The sequence below is a fragment of the Dendrobates tinctorius genome, unplaced genomic scaffold (genome assembly GCF_039654945.1).
Source record: "Dendrobates tinctorius isolate UK_male_01 unplaced genomic scaffold, ASM3965494v1 ptg000086l, whole genome shotgun sequence".
Classification (NCBI taxonomy): Eukaryota; Metazoa; Chordata; class Amphibia; order Anura; family Dendrobatidae; genus Dendrobates; species Dendrobates tinctorius.
Genome location: NW_027361754.1, coordinates 29,642,512 through 29,659,574, shown reverse-complemented (window position 1 = coordinate 29,659,574; position 17,063 = coordinate 29,642,512). Strand labels below are relative to the sequence as shown.

Here is a 17,063-nt window from a genome sequence, read left to right as displayed (position 1 = left end):
CACTCTGATCAGAGTGCGATCATTGAGTGATCCGATTTTCTCAGTTAACGAGAAGACGGAGGCAAAAATTTCTCCATCTTCTCCATTGTATCAGTGCGCGGCAATCGGACTACAGTCAGATGTCCTCCGAGTGCAGTCTGATGTTTTACACGCACTCATTGATTTGCTTTGTCGAGTGCGATCTGAATATTCGATCAAATTCAATATGCAGCGACTTTTTTGGACTCTGTCCAAGGAAAATAAATTGCACGTGCACGGCCCATTAGAGTAACGAGTACTGTCCCATGTTTTGTCGGATCGCACTCGGACAGCAAATGTGCACCTAACCTGATGTCTCTTCACCTCGTCAACAATGCCCGCTTTCCAATGCACTTTTAAAAGTGGCAAGGGTACAAAAAAATGGCAAAATTCCTTATGCAACCTGCCACTTTTTGACACAAGACAAATTGGTGCAAACTCTTTAATACATTGCGCCCCCCGTTGGTTTTTGTCTGTCGTTCATAAACCCATGCAATCTGGGACTTGTTGCAAGTAGTTGCAATGTATATGGCATGAGTTCAAATAATGGTTTCACTTTTTGGCCATTAGTCATCTGGCAACATGGCCCAAATGTAGCCAACAATGATTATTAAAATGCAAAATGCTACAATAAGCTTACATGGGGGAGGGCAGCATAGTCTTTATGTAAACTTAATCTGATGCCTGAAGAAATATTCTAGGGTGGTTAGTAATGACCAGGGGCAGACATATCATTGGTGCAACATATGGGGCCCAAGAAATAAAGGGGTCACTATCACCTCCAAAGAAGGTGGGATTGTGCATTATGAAGAGCCGTGGGGCTGTTGAGGGCCCGTCTATTGTTTTTGCACAGGGGCCCGGTCCTCACCGTGTCCGCCAGTGGTAATGACCCTGGGAGGCTGTTGCCCAAAGGCTCACAAACCCCCCGGAGACGGGTTGTGTATCTGTAACCTCATTTGTAGGGCAATGCAGATCTTCCAACAATGTGATCTTTGCAGTTTTTTTGCTTTGACTTGTGCAATTATAATTTATTGGAGATGTGACAGCTACCTGTCATATTAATAAATGGGGAAGTGCAGAATGCGATCTCCTCTTTCGCTGCAGAGCACCATTTCTGAAAGAGTTCGTATATGGACGTATTATGAAAAGCAGGGTGGATTTTCCTGGCTCGGCAGTAACTATTTCTGGTGGATGTGACTGCATTTTCATGCAGGCAAGAAACCCCGGTATTCATTACCCTTGAAAGCTCAGCTTCTGTTTACTAGTGTCTTTAGAAACGTTGAAGGTGATTGCTGAAAGGGAAAATATTGAACCTGCTAAACATTGAGGAGTTTACAAGAAAGCATTTCCAGATACCAGAAAATGTTACCGTGGAATGTATTGTATCGATTGTAGTGGAGTGAAGGAAGGCTAATGTATCCAGGTGTAGGAGCAAGGCCATGGGCGAGGGCTGCATGTCAGCGTCTGGCTGTATAGCTCAGTGCATCCAATGGAAAGGAACAGTCGTACCCATGAAATCTGGAAGAAACTTATCAACGCAAATCACAAAAAATACAAATGGTTGTTATATTTTGTGACTTGTCATGGTATCTTGCAACTTGCTTTATGCTCTCATGTACAAACAGATTTAGCAGTTTGAGCTTTGAAAGGGTCTATCGCTGCTCCTTGCAATGGGCACCCACTCTGGCTATTAAAGGGGGACCTAAAAGTCTTAAAATTGGCACATCCCTCTTTGACTTTTAAAGGGAATCTGTTTTTTTGTTATGGAATCTGAGAGCAGCATGATGTAGTGCAACTCTGTGACGGTCTTCAGTAAGGAAGGGGGTCTCAAACTGTCCCTGGAACTGGGACCCTAACTATCCCTGTCTCTTGTGTACTCCAGAGGGTAAACAGGCCCGAGTCTCCGACTTTACTATGCTCCTGTTAAACCGTGATATGTCCCCTCTCCCACCCCATGAGGCATAGGACAGAAATATTAGGTAAACAAGACACAAAGACAAAACAGGGATAGCAGAAAACCTCTATCATACAAAAGCACTAATTAACAATAGGGAGGAAGATAGGGACAGGGAGGAATAAACTAAATGGGACCAGGGACCAGGAGATAAACATACATGTACTAAAACAAAACCACAGATCACGACTACAACAACTGTATTCCAACCACTTAGCTTTAGCTCACAGCACAGCAAGACAAATCTTTCACAAGCAGGGACAAGAAGGTCTAATCAGTCTTTATAGGAAGCGGTAATGACCAGATCAGAAGCAACTGAAATGGAGCTGCATGTTTCTGACCAGCATAGAAAGGGTCATTAACCTCTTCAGCACCAGAGGATACTTACTAAATCCATTTAATATGGGACACAAATAACACCATCTCTAAAGAAGACCTGTGATTCATAACCCGACATGACCATCTAACTCCAGGTCTTCCAGGGGGATGTGACACGTTAACGACATGTAAGGGTGAGAGCCTAAATCCAAGGATGTATCACTTGCTCAACAGCATGCTGTGGTTTCAATACAATGAGTGTTTCATTAGGAGGAGATTATCCCTGCAGGACTAGGTGTCTCGTGCATGCAAGTCCAGCTAATTTGTATAACCCCCGTCTCCACAGGTAACCAAAATCTTTTTCACCAGGTTTTAATTGTGTGATTAAAAAGCTTCACATTTTTATTTCTTTGATCTCCTTTAGTACTTTCTTTACAAGACATTACTTCAGAAACTTAGTGCTGCACCATAAGGACTACATGGCTGCTGAAGTGCTCTGTCCACATCTCAGTTTTTCCCTGAATAAGTGGTACTTCTGGTCATCGGTCTGTGCAGGGAAATGCAACGCTACAGGGGGTTCCTGAGAACAAATTAAAAAATGTGACAACACAAAGTCTACTGGAGGGAGAGGAACTGACTAGACTCATTTGTGCCAAATTTATTTATTCGTAAAGTCTAAGAGAAAAAAAAACATTACAAAAAAAGGTAAAAATGCAGTAATGAATGGGGCCCTTAGTTCTTTTTATACTGCTTCATAGGACCGCATCCATGCTGTTAGGGTTGTGCCTACTGATGATTGTGCTGACAGAAGGCAGAATTATGAATGCAGCTCTGGGATGTACAGGCTTTTATCCACAATTGTTACAAACTTAGAAAAGGCAATGAACACTATTTGCAAATTTTATCAACTTTTTAAGTAGGAGGAAAACAAACAATATATCCTCTGTTGACAAATTTTATGTGAATATTTCAATGTCAGCAAAAATGAGCAGCATTAGCTTGTGCAGGCACTTAGGGCCGAGGGTAAATAATTAATAAGTGGCGGCGCATCTGCATCAAAGCTGGCTCCAGATTCAGGGCACTGTGTAAAGACCATTGTTGCTCCTGAGCCAATTTTCTTTCCAAAAATATCAAAACCTAGATTGCTGTATATTTATTGTCCTGTGGCTACCGGCTATGTGCCGGTAAGGAGACTTTGTCTTCCTCTTCACTTTTGAGACCGGCAAGCTGAGAACAGTGCATCTGTTCTTCTCCTCTGCGGCAGGTTTTCTGCTTGGTCTGACCGCAGTCGTAGATTACCTGTGATTTGTTGGTGCAGGATATTGGGAGGTGTTGTGCCTTAATCTGTTTGAGGTCGACAAATCCTAACAATTGGTTGAGGTTATCGAAGGAGGCCGATACAGTGGAACACGACAAGAGCTTGAGCAAAATATGACAGATGCGTGATACCCATGTACCCGAGCCGGCAGACATCTGTAGATGTGACTTTACCAGCCCCGCTCATCTCCGGATGTCGCAGTGGAGCCGGATTACCCCTTTTGGCTTCTCTCTGAACATAGTTAATCAGTTCGGTTGTGACCTTGTTGCTGTGATTTAGACATTTATCTTTAGAGGGAGAAGTCCGCTTGTTGGCCATCCCGACCAATTGAGCAATAAGACAGTCACCCTTAAAGGAGTTGTTTGGTGAGAACAAATTAACACCTATCTGAAGGGTAGGTGATAACTTGCTGATCGGTGAAGGGTCCAAGCACTGGGACCCGACACCGATCAGCGGAATGGGGCACTTTTATCCTACATATAATAGAGCGGCAGTGTACATGCCCGGCAAACACTCAATATATTCCCCATACAAAATTAATGCAGTTTTATTTTAGACATTCCACTTGCTGCGCCATCTTGTAATTGGATAAAAATTACCCATCAGGAGTAAAAGTTCCCCGTTCTGCTGATCAGTGCAGGTCCCAGCAGTCAGAGCCCCACCGATCAGCAAGTAATCACATAAAAACTTATTATAAACTTTTAAATTAACCTATCCAATTAGAACCCTATTAAAAGGGCTTTCCAATAATTAAAGCTTAGGCTGTAGATCAGTGATAAGTGTCTGATTGGTGAAGGTCCGACATTACACGAGAATGGGGGTCTCAGAGTCTACGGTGTGAAAGGAATGGTCCTGCGCATGTGTGACCACTACCCCATCCACTGTCTATGGGAATGGAGAAAGCCAAGCACCATCCCATAGACAGTAAATAGAGCGGTGGCTATTGGTGCACACTACCGGATGACCCTCTCATATGGCGATGTCACGACTTTCCCCACATGCAATATTTTACAGAAAAGAAGGTTTGGATTGTGGGGTTTCAGCAGGCCCAAACCTTTTGATCCCATAATAAAATAAGCAGCCACCAAAGATCTCCAGTCTATGAGGGGTCGGGAGAGATATTCAAGCAAAAACAGCCATATTTTGCTAACAGTTTTAAAACCTATTTAACCTCTTAGACATGGATCGATTGCGGACCATAATGTTAATGATGGGGCTGCCCTACTTTCCCACTTGTCCTTTATGCCTCCTTCTTTCCTCAGTAACATTAGAAGACATTGACTAATGACGCTGGGAGGAAGGCGAACCATAAGGGAGATGAAAATAGCTTACTTTATATTTCCTTACAAAAAGGACAATCTATTTTTATTACCGAATAGAAGTAATTTGACCAGAAAACCATCGGCCTTTTCTAGACGTGGCATGAAAACACCGGAGGGGCCGATTCATTATTGCTTTTGCACCATTTTCTTTGTCTATTTTTTATGGATTTTTTTTTTTACTGTTTTTCTTTTGCACTTATTTCTTCTATTATTTTACACCTTTTTTAAAGACTGCACTAAAAATAGGCTGAACTAGACGGACATAAGGTCTTCCTTCAGCCTTCAAAACTATGTTATTATGTTACTATGTTTAATGTGTTTGCCTGATTTTTTTTTTTTCTTTCTTCTTAAATGTTCATCATTGTGGACAGGGTTTGTGGTTTCCAGATATTTTTGGCTGATTGAACATTTTTGCATGAATGTGGTCTAGGTCCCCCTTCCACCCCCGGAGTAAGTTTATGTTCGTCTGAATTTTTGTGGGGCAAATTTAGCAATACTTTAGCGGAACATGTAACTTTTTTGCGCTAAAAAGTTACAAGAAAGGATAAAGACTAAAATAAACAGTATTTAGCCAGAAGGACGTGGAATTCGATGACGCGGGATTTTATACCTGTCTTGTGACGAACAAAAAAGGAAAAAGACACCAAAAGCAACTTCACCATCTACCTTACAGTGGTGGACAAGTGTGAATTTCCCCCATCTGTATTCCATCCATGATTTTTTTTTTCCCCTTCTTCATTTTTCATAGCTAAAAGAACAAAAACAATAACAGGTATTGCTTTTAAAGACATTTTCTTTTTGCATTCGAAAAAAACAGATGTCAAATTAATGGTAGGAACAGAACCAGTGACAGAAAATGTGATCTAGCACACTGACGAAAAATGGTCTATTTTCTCTCGTATGCAGAAAACAAGGGGCGTCTGAGTTAGGACAACATGATTCCTCCAATTACAGAAGTTTATCAACTGAACAGTGATGGTGCTGGGATAAGGTTTTACCTGAGCATGCTCAGATCAGTTGCATGTCTTGTGGACATTCAACAGCCACAACACATGCAAGGATTGCCTGTTTGTTACGCATGTCGAATAGCCGTGAGACATCCAGCCGCGGGGACTCGAACATATTTTTCAAGCACGCCAAAGACACTCTGTTAGAACCAGAGCATGCTCAGATAACACCATATCCCAGCACGTTTGCTCATCACTTCATCCTAAATGTTAAAGTAATTGTAATTGCAAAAGTCCAAATTGTCATCCATGGATTTTGCTGCTGAAATCTGTATCAAAGTCTGCATGGTTTTACATGGAAATTTTACAGTGTATTTTCATATAAATTTGCACCCAGATGTAAAATGCAGTATAAGTTGAGTATAAGTTGGCATGCCTGTAAGGTTGTTGATTATTCAGCTTCTGCACCGCAGATTTTCCGTCTGTAAATTTTGTGAAATAAGCAGCGGAAGTCGTCCTTCCACCCATCGCTTACAAAAAAAGTGTTGACTTATGCCTGTACAGCGTGAGGCTAGAATCCCTCTAAGCATAAAATGAAGTGGGTTTCCTGCTGCTTATTCCTTTGCTTATACAGTGCCAGCGCAGTGCATGAAATTTTAAGAAAAACACCTGCAGTGTGAAACGATAAGCGGCATGTGAGTTTCTGCTAAGGATGTAGGCACGAATTTCATCCTCTGTAATGCACCTTCTCTGCAATCATATCGTCGACATTAAACTCGGCAGCAGGAACCACTGACGTAAGAATCCAGCCTTGGGCATCCTCAGTTTATCTTTCAACTTTCCATAGTTAAGTTCTTTTTTTGTTTTCTTTTAAATCACTTCCCATTATGCACGTCTGAATTTTTGTGGGGTAAATTTTGTGATACTTTAGCGGAACATGTAACTTTTTTTGCACTAAGAAGTTACAAGAAAGGATAAAAACTAAAATAAACAGTATTTTGGATTTTGCACAAAATTCATGAACCACGTGTGCCATTTTGGAAAAAAAAGTCAATGAATACCTCACGACAAAAATTTTGATGATGTTGCGCTAAAAAAGGGATTATAATTCGTCTATGAGTAGACCTTTATCTTTGTTTGAATTGAAGAACACCTACTGAAGCCACAGGCTGCAGTTTAACGTAGGGTACTGTCACACTTGGCGACGCACCAGCGATCCCAACAATGATGCGACCTGGTAGGGATCGCTGGTGCGTCGCTACGAGGTCGCTGGTGAGATATCAAACAGTCAGATTTCAACAGCGACTCAGCAATGATACGGAACGATATGACGGTTGTTGGGACCCTGTCTCTCAGTCCTGTAGTATTGAGGTCGTTCGTTGTTGTCCCTGTCAAACACAGTGATGCATGCTGGCCAGCGGGACACCAGCAATCAAAAATGGCCCAGGACATTCGAGCACGATCAGCGACATCGCAGCAGGGGCCCGATCGCCCCTATGTGTCACACGTAACGAGATCGCTGTGCGTCACAAAATCGGTAGCGCAACAGTGATCTCGCTAGCGATCTCACAATGTGAGACGGGGGCTTAAGAACCAGGAGAACACCCACTGGAGACACAAGTTGCAACTTATAGAACCTGGAGAATACCCACTGAAGGGATAAGGCCCCGTCATATTTAGCGATACACCAGCGATCCCGACCACGATATGATCCGGTCAGGATCGCTGGTGCATCGCTAAATGTGAGCTGCCAAACAGGCAGATCTTACCAGCGACGCAGAGATACTCGGCGGTTGTTACTCACCTGTCAGACGCAGCAATGATGACCGTCTTCCGCCCGTGTCCATGGCTCACTCGTCGGCGCCAGCAGGAAGCCGACAATGAGAAATGGACCAGGATGATCTTGCGAGATCAGCGACAGCCAGCGGGGGGGCCGGTCGGAGGTGAGTTTCACATGTAGCGATATCGTTGCTGCGTCACAAAATCAGTGACGCTTTAGGAATATCGCTAGCGATATCGCTATGTATAAAAGGCCCTATAGGCTGCAACTTAATTTACATAGAACCTATAAAACACCCACATATTGTACATAGAACGTGGCGATCACCAACTGGAGACACAGATTTCAGCTTAATTACATAGAACTTGGAGTAAACTCACTGGAGCCACAGATTGCAGTTTAACTTACACAGAACCTGAATGACACCCACTGGAGTCACAGGCTGCAGCTTAACTTAAGGGGGTTTTACACTAAGCGATATCGCTAGCAATATCGCTAAAACGTCACTGGTTTTGTGACGTTATAGCGATATTGCTAGCGATATCGCTATGTGTGATACTTACCAACGACCGGCTCCCCCGCTGTTCATCGCTGATCGCGCGAGAATGTCCGGCTCCATTTCTCGTCGGGCGCTTCCTGCTGAGACTTCCTGCTGTGACGACGAGCGACGCTGGACGCGGGTGGGAGGACGTCTGGATCGCCGTGTGTGAAAGGTGAGTATCGTGCGCTGCGTCGCTGCTGCATCGCTGTGAGATCTTTCTGTATGAAAGCTCACTAGCGATCATTTAGCGATGCACCAGCGATCCTGACCGGGTCATATCGCTGGTCGGATCGCTGGTGCATCGCTAAATGTAAAAGGGCCTTTACATAGAACCTATAGAACACACACTGAAGCCACAGGATGTAGATTAATGTACATAGAACCTGGAGATCACCCACAGCTTAATTACATAGAACTTGGAGAACACCCACTGGAGCCATGGGCTGCAGCTTAACTTACATGGGACCTGGACGACACCCACTGGAGTCACAGGCTGCAGCTTAACTTACATAGAACCTATAGAACACACACTGGAGCCACAGGATGTAAATTAATGTACATAGAACCTGGAGATCACCCACAGCTTAATTACATAGAACTTGGAGAACACCCACTGGAGCCACGGGCTGCAGCTTAACTTACATATAGCTTGGCGGTAATTCAATATTTTCTCTTATATAATAATGATATGTAATAAATATATTTATAGACCATTTAGAGAATCATGAAAAGTTGCTAAACATCTCATGACCATTAGCATGCAAATCACATACTTGCAGGCGTGTGATGACTGCTCGATCAGGCAAAAGAACAGCATATTGCATGCAGTCAGGATTTGGCAATTTGCAGCCACTGTAAGTAAATTTAGCTGAAATCTTAAAAACCCCTTTAATGCTTTGAAAAATGGGTGTTTATTTTATATATCACCTATTTAAATTAATTCCTGATCTACGGGATATCTGAAGGATAATCTGCAGGATATCAGCATATGGTATTGTTTTCATTTTCAGATTTTTATACTTACAGTAGTGATCACTGACTAAGGGATCTTTTTGAAGGTCAGAAAACAGCGGCGTCATGCGATGGAGTTAATCCGCAGCTTAGGATGTGCGGAGTAAACTTGGCTGCAGAGGAGTGCAGTGCACGCTTTATGCTTTTATTATTACTAATATTATACTTCTCTATCATATGCTTCTTTATGACTTACATTTTTGGCAGTAATTTAATGTTGCAGCATGCTATAAGGATGATAACTAGCGCTTTGTCTTTTTCCAGCGGCGTTACTTGCACATACCTGCCTCTCATTGGAAGTCAATGTAGGGAAAAACCCTCAGGTGAAGGCTCGGAATGGGACAGATATCGGCCTGATGTGCATATTTACCACCTGCATTGGTTTTGAGGATGTTACCTTCTCCTGGGAATACAGGGCATTCAATATGTCCACTAAGCCAGAAATAGTAAGTACATCATACAGAAATGACATTCATGCTGGCTGGCAATATATCTTACCTGGACTCCGGGGAGACGTGGCCATTTTCTATTTTTGCGCTTTCATTTCTTCCTCCTCTTCTAAATTTTTTTTTTAAAATTTCGTCTATATAGCCTATGGCTGCTTGTATGTTTCTTGGGGACGAGTTGAAGATTTGAATGACACCATTCATTTTACAATATAATGTAATTAAAAGTGGAAAAATTTTCCATTGGAGTGCAATTCCGTCATTGTTTTTTTTGGGTTCCCTTTTCAACAGCATTCATCGTGTCGTACAACTTTCAACATGATCCAGGTGACAATTATGGCGATGCCAAACTAGTATTTTTTTTTTTTTTAAAGATCTCTGAACTTTGTAATGAAAAAAAAAAAGAATCAGGGACAGGGGATGGTAGTCAGAAGCAACTCTCTACCCTTCACATTCTTAACTTTTAGTGCCACTGTAAGGGCTCGTTCACACATCAGTTATTCTTGTACTTGCTCTGTGTTTTTCAGGCATAGGACTCGTACCCATTATCAGTGGCATAACTAGAGTCTGCTGGGCCCAGTGTAAAAGTGGTCACCCACCTGCATGTTGGTCAGATGTATGGGCCCTTGTACACTCCAGATCCAATAATGACATACGTGTTCACCCTGGCTATTTTCTGTACTAATGATCCTCATGCTGTCCCCTTTCTGTAATAATATCCCCCATCTTGGCCCTTTTCTGTAATAATGTACCTTGTCTGTCCCCCATCCTGTAATAATGTCCCCCATCCTTGCCGTTCCTTGGTATAATGACCCCCGTCCTGGACCACATTCAGGTATAATAACCCCCATCCTGAGCCACATCCTGGTATAATGAACCCCATACTGGGTCACATCATAGTACAGTGATGCCCAACCTGGTATAATGACTCTCATTCTGGTATAATAACCCTCATCCTGGTGTAATGAACCCCATCCTGGTATAATGGGCCTCATTCTGGTAAAATGACCCTCATCCTGGTAAAATGGGCCTCATCCTGGTATAATGAATCCCATCCTGGGCCTCATCCTGGTATAATGACACCCATCCTGCTCTAAAGACCCCCATAATTGTATAATGACCCCCACTCTGGCATAATGTCCGTTCCGATGCTCTTTTCCAAAACATAAAAAAAAATTAGTCTTCTTACCTTTCACCGCTCCCACGACATGCGGTATCCTCCTCTATAACTGACGCAGAAGCCGACAAACAACTTTAGCGTGCAAGAGATGGGCAGCGCATGACATCACTGCCATATGCAGACATGATCCTGCTCAACAAAACACTTCAGCTGAATGTGGGTCATCGTACACACATCCAGTTGAAGTAGACCCCGGTGTTGGCGAACTCCCTTCCCGTACAGGCCCGGTTGCACCCTCTGTTACCGCAATCGTTATGCCCTTGCCTATTCTAGTCTATGGAGCTGTCCACCTGTCTGTGTGTTCTTGCGGGCTCTGTGGTCAGCACAAAATCACGGAAACGTGTCTGTTCTCAGATTCAAATCCGCAATTTTAGTCTATGGGTCAGTCATAAAATCAGACAGCACCCATGAATTGTCAATTTTTCATGGAACCTCCATCAGTTTTTTTTATTTTTTCATCCGAAAGAGACTGATGAAACTCTGACCCAACTCCGGAAAAAATTCAGACTTGTATAATTACTTGATGAACAGTTCCATTTTCGGCTAATGGCTGGCGGGTAACAATCTTTTATCTTACTGAAGGCATAGCTGAGGGGAGAGGCTCCTGCTGCAGCGAGTAGTCTTTCAACCACAGATAGGAAAGTGAGGATTAGGAAAGAGAATGTGGCTCAGCTTGTAAGATGCCCTAAGAATATTTATTAATATATTTGTCAGTTTTAATTATAATATGAATATAAAAAGCAGATAAAGGGAGGAGGAGCTGGAAAATTCTTTTTTTTTTTTTTTTTTTAATACCCATAGTATCTTATTCGGTGTGTACACTGGAACTATTGACCAATCACTCTGCTTTCTTTATGATTAATTTCCATCTTACTGTCTTTCGTTCTCTTTTTTATTACTAGCTTTATCATGGAAAACTAAAGAACAAGAATTCGCTACCGAAACGCATGGATATTCCAAACAGTTATCGGCACGAACGAATAATACTCCTTCCTAGCAATAAAACCAAGGATTATAATCTCACTTTACTCCTGAAAGATGTGGAATTTGACGACGCGGGATTTTATACCTGTCTTGTGACGAACAAAAAGGAAAAAGACACCAAAAGCAACGCCACCATCTACCTTACAGTGGTGGACAAGTGTGAGTTTCCCCCATCTGTTTTCCATCTGTGATTTTTTTTTTTCCCTTCATTTTTCGTAGCTAAGGCTGGTTTCACATTAGCGTTTTTTAGCGCAGCGCATCGTTCGCGTCCATGCTCCCCTATGTTTAACATGGCGGGCGCATGGTCTAGCGTTTGCACGCGCACGTATGCGTTTTCGTGCGCATGCGCTTTTTTGCAGTGTGCGCCTAGGCGTGCCCGACGCAACCTGTTGCATTTTTGAGTCCGTCCAACGGCATAAAAAAAATTTACAGTGTATTTTCATATAAATTTGCACCCACATGTAAATACGCAGTATAAGTTGACATGCATGTAAGGTTGTGAATTTTTTAGCATCTGCATTGCAGATTTCCCATCTGTAAATTTTATGAAATAAGCAGCGGAAGTCATCCTTTCGCCCATCGCTTAAAAAATAAAAAAGTGTTGACTTATGCCAGTACTGCCTGAGGCTAAAATCCCTCTTAGTAAAAAATGAAGTGGGTTTCCTGCTGCTTATACAGTGCCAGTGCAGTGCGTGAAATTTTAAGACAAACATCTGCAGTGTGAAACGACAAGAGCTGCAGGGTTCAGCCAAGCGGCATGCGAGTTTCTGCTAAGGATGTGGGAATGAATTTCAGCCTCTGCAATGCACCTTTTCCGTAATCATATCCTTGGCAGTAAATATGGCAGGGGGAATCACTGATGTAGGAATCCATCCTTGGACATACTCAGTTTACCTTTCAACTTAAATCCGCAGAGATACCCTTATTAAAAAAATTAAAATATTTTAAATTAATATTTTGTTTTTATTAAAAAAAACACTTTTTCAATTCAGATTTTGTTTTGAAATTTCTGCAACTGAAAACGGATTCTTTTCTAGAAGTTCCTGCACTTATAGTGCTGGCAGAATGCACATATATAACAACCACCCACACAAAAATCTTTCTTTTGTCAAACCCCATACACATAAGACTGTCAGCTGATCCCACTGATATTGTTGGGCCCAGCCAATGTTAGTCTAATGTGTATGGGAGTTTTTGCTGTTTACTCACATTATTTTCTTCCTCAGTTGAGGTCGTGGATAACACGCTGACTTTGATCATTGTGTCTGTTGTTGGTGGCGTCATCGGGCTTCTAATATTAATCCTTATCATAAAGAAGACAGTCAGCTTCATTATAAAGAAAAAATGTGACAAAAAGTGAGTTTCTGTTGCGAGTCAATTTTTGCATAATGTGGCGTTTATTACATGGAATTTATACAGATCCTCAGTTCTGACATCATTCTATAGTTTATATTCCTCCAGAGCTGAATTCACGATTCTGCTGATCAGTCCTACTTAGTTAAATGGAAACTGTCAGCAGTGTAATGTTCTCTCTTACTGTGTATAACATGAAGTACTGACAGGCTCCTTCATTGTAGTGGAACACAGCTTTGGAAAAGAGCTGGGGGCGTAGAGTAAGTGTCCGCAGGCCGCTTTCCTGCAGCTTCTCCCGCCAGTCCAGAGGAGAGACGATTGTCTGCACTACAGCAACATTGCCCATAGCTCACAGATGCCCATTCACTTCTATGGTGAGAGTTTGAGGGCATGCTCTGTCATGGGCATATTTTGTGATCGAAGGTCATTGTGCAGAGAAGAGGAGGAGGTGAGCTGTGACATCACCTTTTGCTAATGGTGGATCCAGTGTTATCTTCTGTATATAGAGGTGTTATCAGTCATTGTACAGGAGGAGGAGGTGAGCTGTGACATCATCTATTGTGAATGGTGGATCCTGTGTTATCTACTGTATATAGAGGTGTTACCTGTCATTGTACAGGAGGAGAAGGTGAGCTTTGACATCTATTGTGAATGGTGGATCCTGTGTTATCTACTGTATATAGAGGTGTTATCAGTCATTGTACAGGAGAAGGAGTAGGTGAGCTGTGACATCACCTATTGTAAATGGTGGATCCTGTGTTATCTACTGTATATAGAGGTGTTATCAGTCATTGTACAGGAGAAGGAGTAGGTGAGCTGTGACATCACCTATTGTAAATGGTGGATCCTGTGTTATCTACTGTATATAGAGGTGTTATCAGTCATTGTACAGGAGAAGGAGTAGGTGAGCTGTGACATCACCTATTGTAAATGGTGGATCCTGTGTTATCTACTGTATATAGAGGTGTTATCAGTCATAATCCTGTGTGTGATGATAAGGAGATGAAGCTGAGAAGTGGACAGTAAATGACAGCCTATAATGAGGCTCAGTTATCAGTGGCAGAACTGCAAGATTTAAGGATTTTTTCTTAAAAATAGATATGGAGATGGAAAAATCAGGAAAATTATATAATTTTTTTTTTAGAATTAAAATAAATGAGTGAATGATTTTAACAATTGGTTAATTTCTGATTCCTAAACCATGGACAATTCTGCTCTATTGTCGCCATGTCCAGTCTTCAGCATTTCTTGATCTCAGATTATTCAGATTCTGGTCCCCAGTAGCTTTTCTCATCCCGATTGCCTTGACTGACAGGTCTTTTCCTATACACAGAGACCTGTCAATCATGGGGAGAATCTGGCCAGCCTTCACATTACACTCCCCCCTCCTCTGACACACTGTGATTGCTTTTCTTTGGGCTCCTATGTCCGGTGTAGGAGCAGGGAGTGCTGTGGGTATGTGATTAGATATATGATCTCATACTGAACTCTTTCTTCTTAGGAAAGACTGTCTCGTCAGCTCTTCAGTCAACGACAACACAGATAATGCCTCAAAGCAAGAAGCCAAAGCTAAAGCAAAAGCATGATGTCTGCCTCCCTCCATGGATGAGGACAGAAAGGACTTCCACAGATGGACATTGGCACATAGATCCCTGGTATGGCAGGGACGTTTCTTCCGTGGAGAACCCCTGGTATTATTGGGGGGGGGGGGGGGTCTCTCACTTTCTCCACTACATATTTTTACCTTGCACTGCACAGTAATTACGTTGCCTCCTTTTTAAGCCTTATTTTAGGTACAATAAATGCAATCCATCCAGGTGAATGAGCAATGGGACACAGACCCAAAGTCCAGCAGGGATTTGTGGCGAGGAGGAAATATTTCACTTTTTCTTCTATGCATGGGGAGAATCACTGCGGCGGATGGTCAGTGAATGTATATACAGTATATCGGAGTTTATTCATTCATTTAACGTATGCATTTCTATATGTAATATAATTCTATAGAAATAAATACTTGATGTTTTTAAAGCGCTTTTAAGGCTTGCTGCTCCTCCTCTTACCCCGCGGTGCACCCGGACTGCACATAATAGGCCAGTATTCATCAGCCCCTATAATAAACGCTGGTGCCACATATGACTGCCGCTCCCCACTGCAGCTGCTGCCTGGACGTTGTTACTGTAATAAAATGTACTCTTTAAAGTTGTCATGTCATCAGTCATTTCTACCCATCATTTCACCTACAAAAGTAAAGAAGTTTTGGTGGAGATACCAGTCAAATATCCCAGTTATTATTCCAATGCTCATACTCTATAACAAGTTATCTGCTTTTTTTTGTTTGAGGATTACTTTTATAGCAGTATTCTGCCAGCACTATATGTGTTGGGATCCCCCCTCACTTTCCAAGATGTATTGCTCCTGCTATTGCCAATGCCTTGCTGGCCCCAAATTGAAAGCCCACCTCTCTGCTATTGCCTGTAGGCACCTTGATAGGCAAAAAAGGAGGATCAAAGGGGCAAAGACCTGCCCTCCCATCTTATTGTGGAGAGACAAATCTTCCACACAGGGTTTTTGACAAAAACTGCCATTTCATGTGTCAGTGTTGAATCAAAATTCCACAACTCTTAATAAATTTGGTTCATCTTTGTCTATGAAGTTGTTAGAGGAGGGTCTGGATGCCTTTCTTGAGAAATGTAATATTATAGGTCACGAGCACTAGATTCTGTAATGGGACGGTGATCCAAGGATGTATTCTAAAATTACCATATTTAAAGGTGGGAATGAATTTTCCTATGAACGAACTGGAATCTGTTAGAGGGGTTTTTGCAACATCTGGATCAACACAGTAGGTTAAAAATGTGTTTTTGAAAAAAAAATACATCAGAATTATCTAACTTAGATAACACTAAAGTATTACATCTCACAATTTTCACATTGGCCTCTAGGATTATTCTAGACTCTCACTTTCTTTTCTGTACATTATGGACTCAGCTGGTGAGGTGGATTGGGTAAGCTGTAGGTTAGAACAATTTAATGCAGCAGTGTTGGACAAGCTAGTTGGCACATGGGGCAACAAGGACCAGTGAAGCTTGATATGTTGGATGGGAAGAGGATCATTGGAGCTGGAATGCTGTATGATGCAACAATCAGCAGAGCCAAGAAAAATGCAGTTGTGTCACACTGACAGTCTTCAGTAAGAAAGGGGGTTTCAAACTGTCCCTGGAACTAGGACCCTAACTATCCCTGTCCCGTGTGGACTCCATTAGGTATAGAAGCCCGAGTCTCTGACCTTACTATGCTCCTGTTAAACCCTGAAGCAAAGGACAGAAATATAAGGCAAACAAGACACAAGGACAAAACAGGGATAACAGAAAACCTCTATCTTACAAAAGCACTAACCAACAATAGGGAGGAGGATTGGGACAGGGAGGAATAAATTAAATGGGAACAGGGACCAGGAGATAAACACCCACATACTACAGCAAACCACAGAACACTACTACAACAACTCTACTCCAACCACTTAGGTTTAGCTCACAGCACAGGAAGACAAATCTTTCACCAACAGGGACAAGAAGGTCTAGTCAGTTTTTATAGGAAGTAGTAATGACTAGATCAGAAGCAGCTGAAATGGAGCTGCATGTTTCTGACCAGCATAGAAAGGGTAATTAACCTCTTCAGCACCAGAGGAAACTAAATCCATTTAATATGGGACCCAAATCACATCATCTCTAAAGAAGACCTGCGATTCATTATCGTCTAACTTCAGGTCTTCCAGGAGGACGTGACAAGTTGAACATGAGGACAACAGCCAGGAACAGCAGAGCTAGGCCAGCAGGAAGCACCTGCTTGTAGCCAATGCTTAGGAACAGTACAGTTACTAGCAGATGGATC

General features: G+C 42.3%; 1 protein-coding gene across 1 annotated transcript in view; it reads left to right on the top strand.

Annotated features, from left to right (window-relative positions):
* Nucleotides 1–15,374, top strand: part of SCN4B (sodium voltage-gated channel beta subunit 4) — a 49,061-nt gene extending 33,687 nt beyond the window's left edge. Inside the window, exons 3-6 of the mRNA XM_073585253.1 lie at nt 9,474–9,655; nt 11,738–11,978; nt 13,046–13,175; nt 14,674–15,374. Of these exons, the coding sequence (XP_073441354.1) occupies nt 9,474–9,655; nt 11,738–11,978; nt 13,046–13,175; nt 14,674–14,758 (638 nt within the window). The 3' untranslated portion in view covers nt 14,759–15,374. The remainder of the gene's footprint in view (nt 1–9,473; nt 9,656–11,737; nt 11,979–13,045; nt 13,176–14,673) is intronic.
* Nucleotides 15,375–17,063: the final 1,689 nt, after the last annotated feature.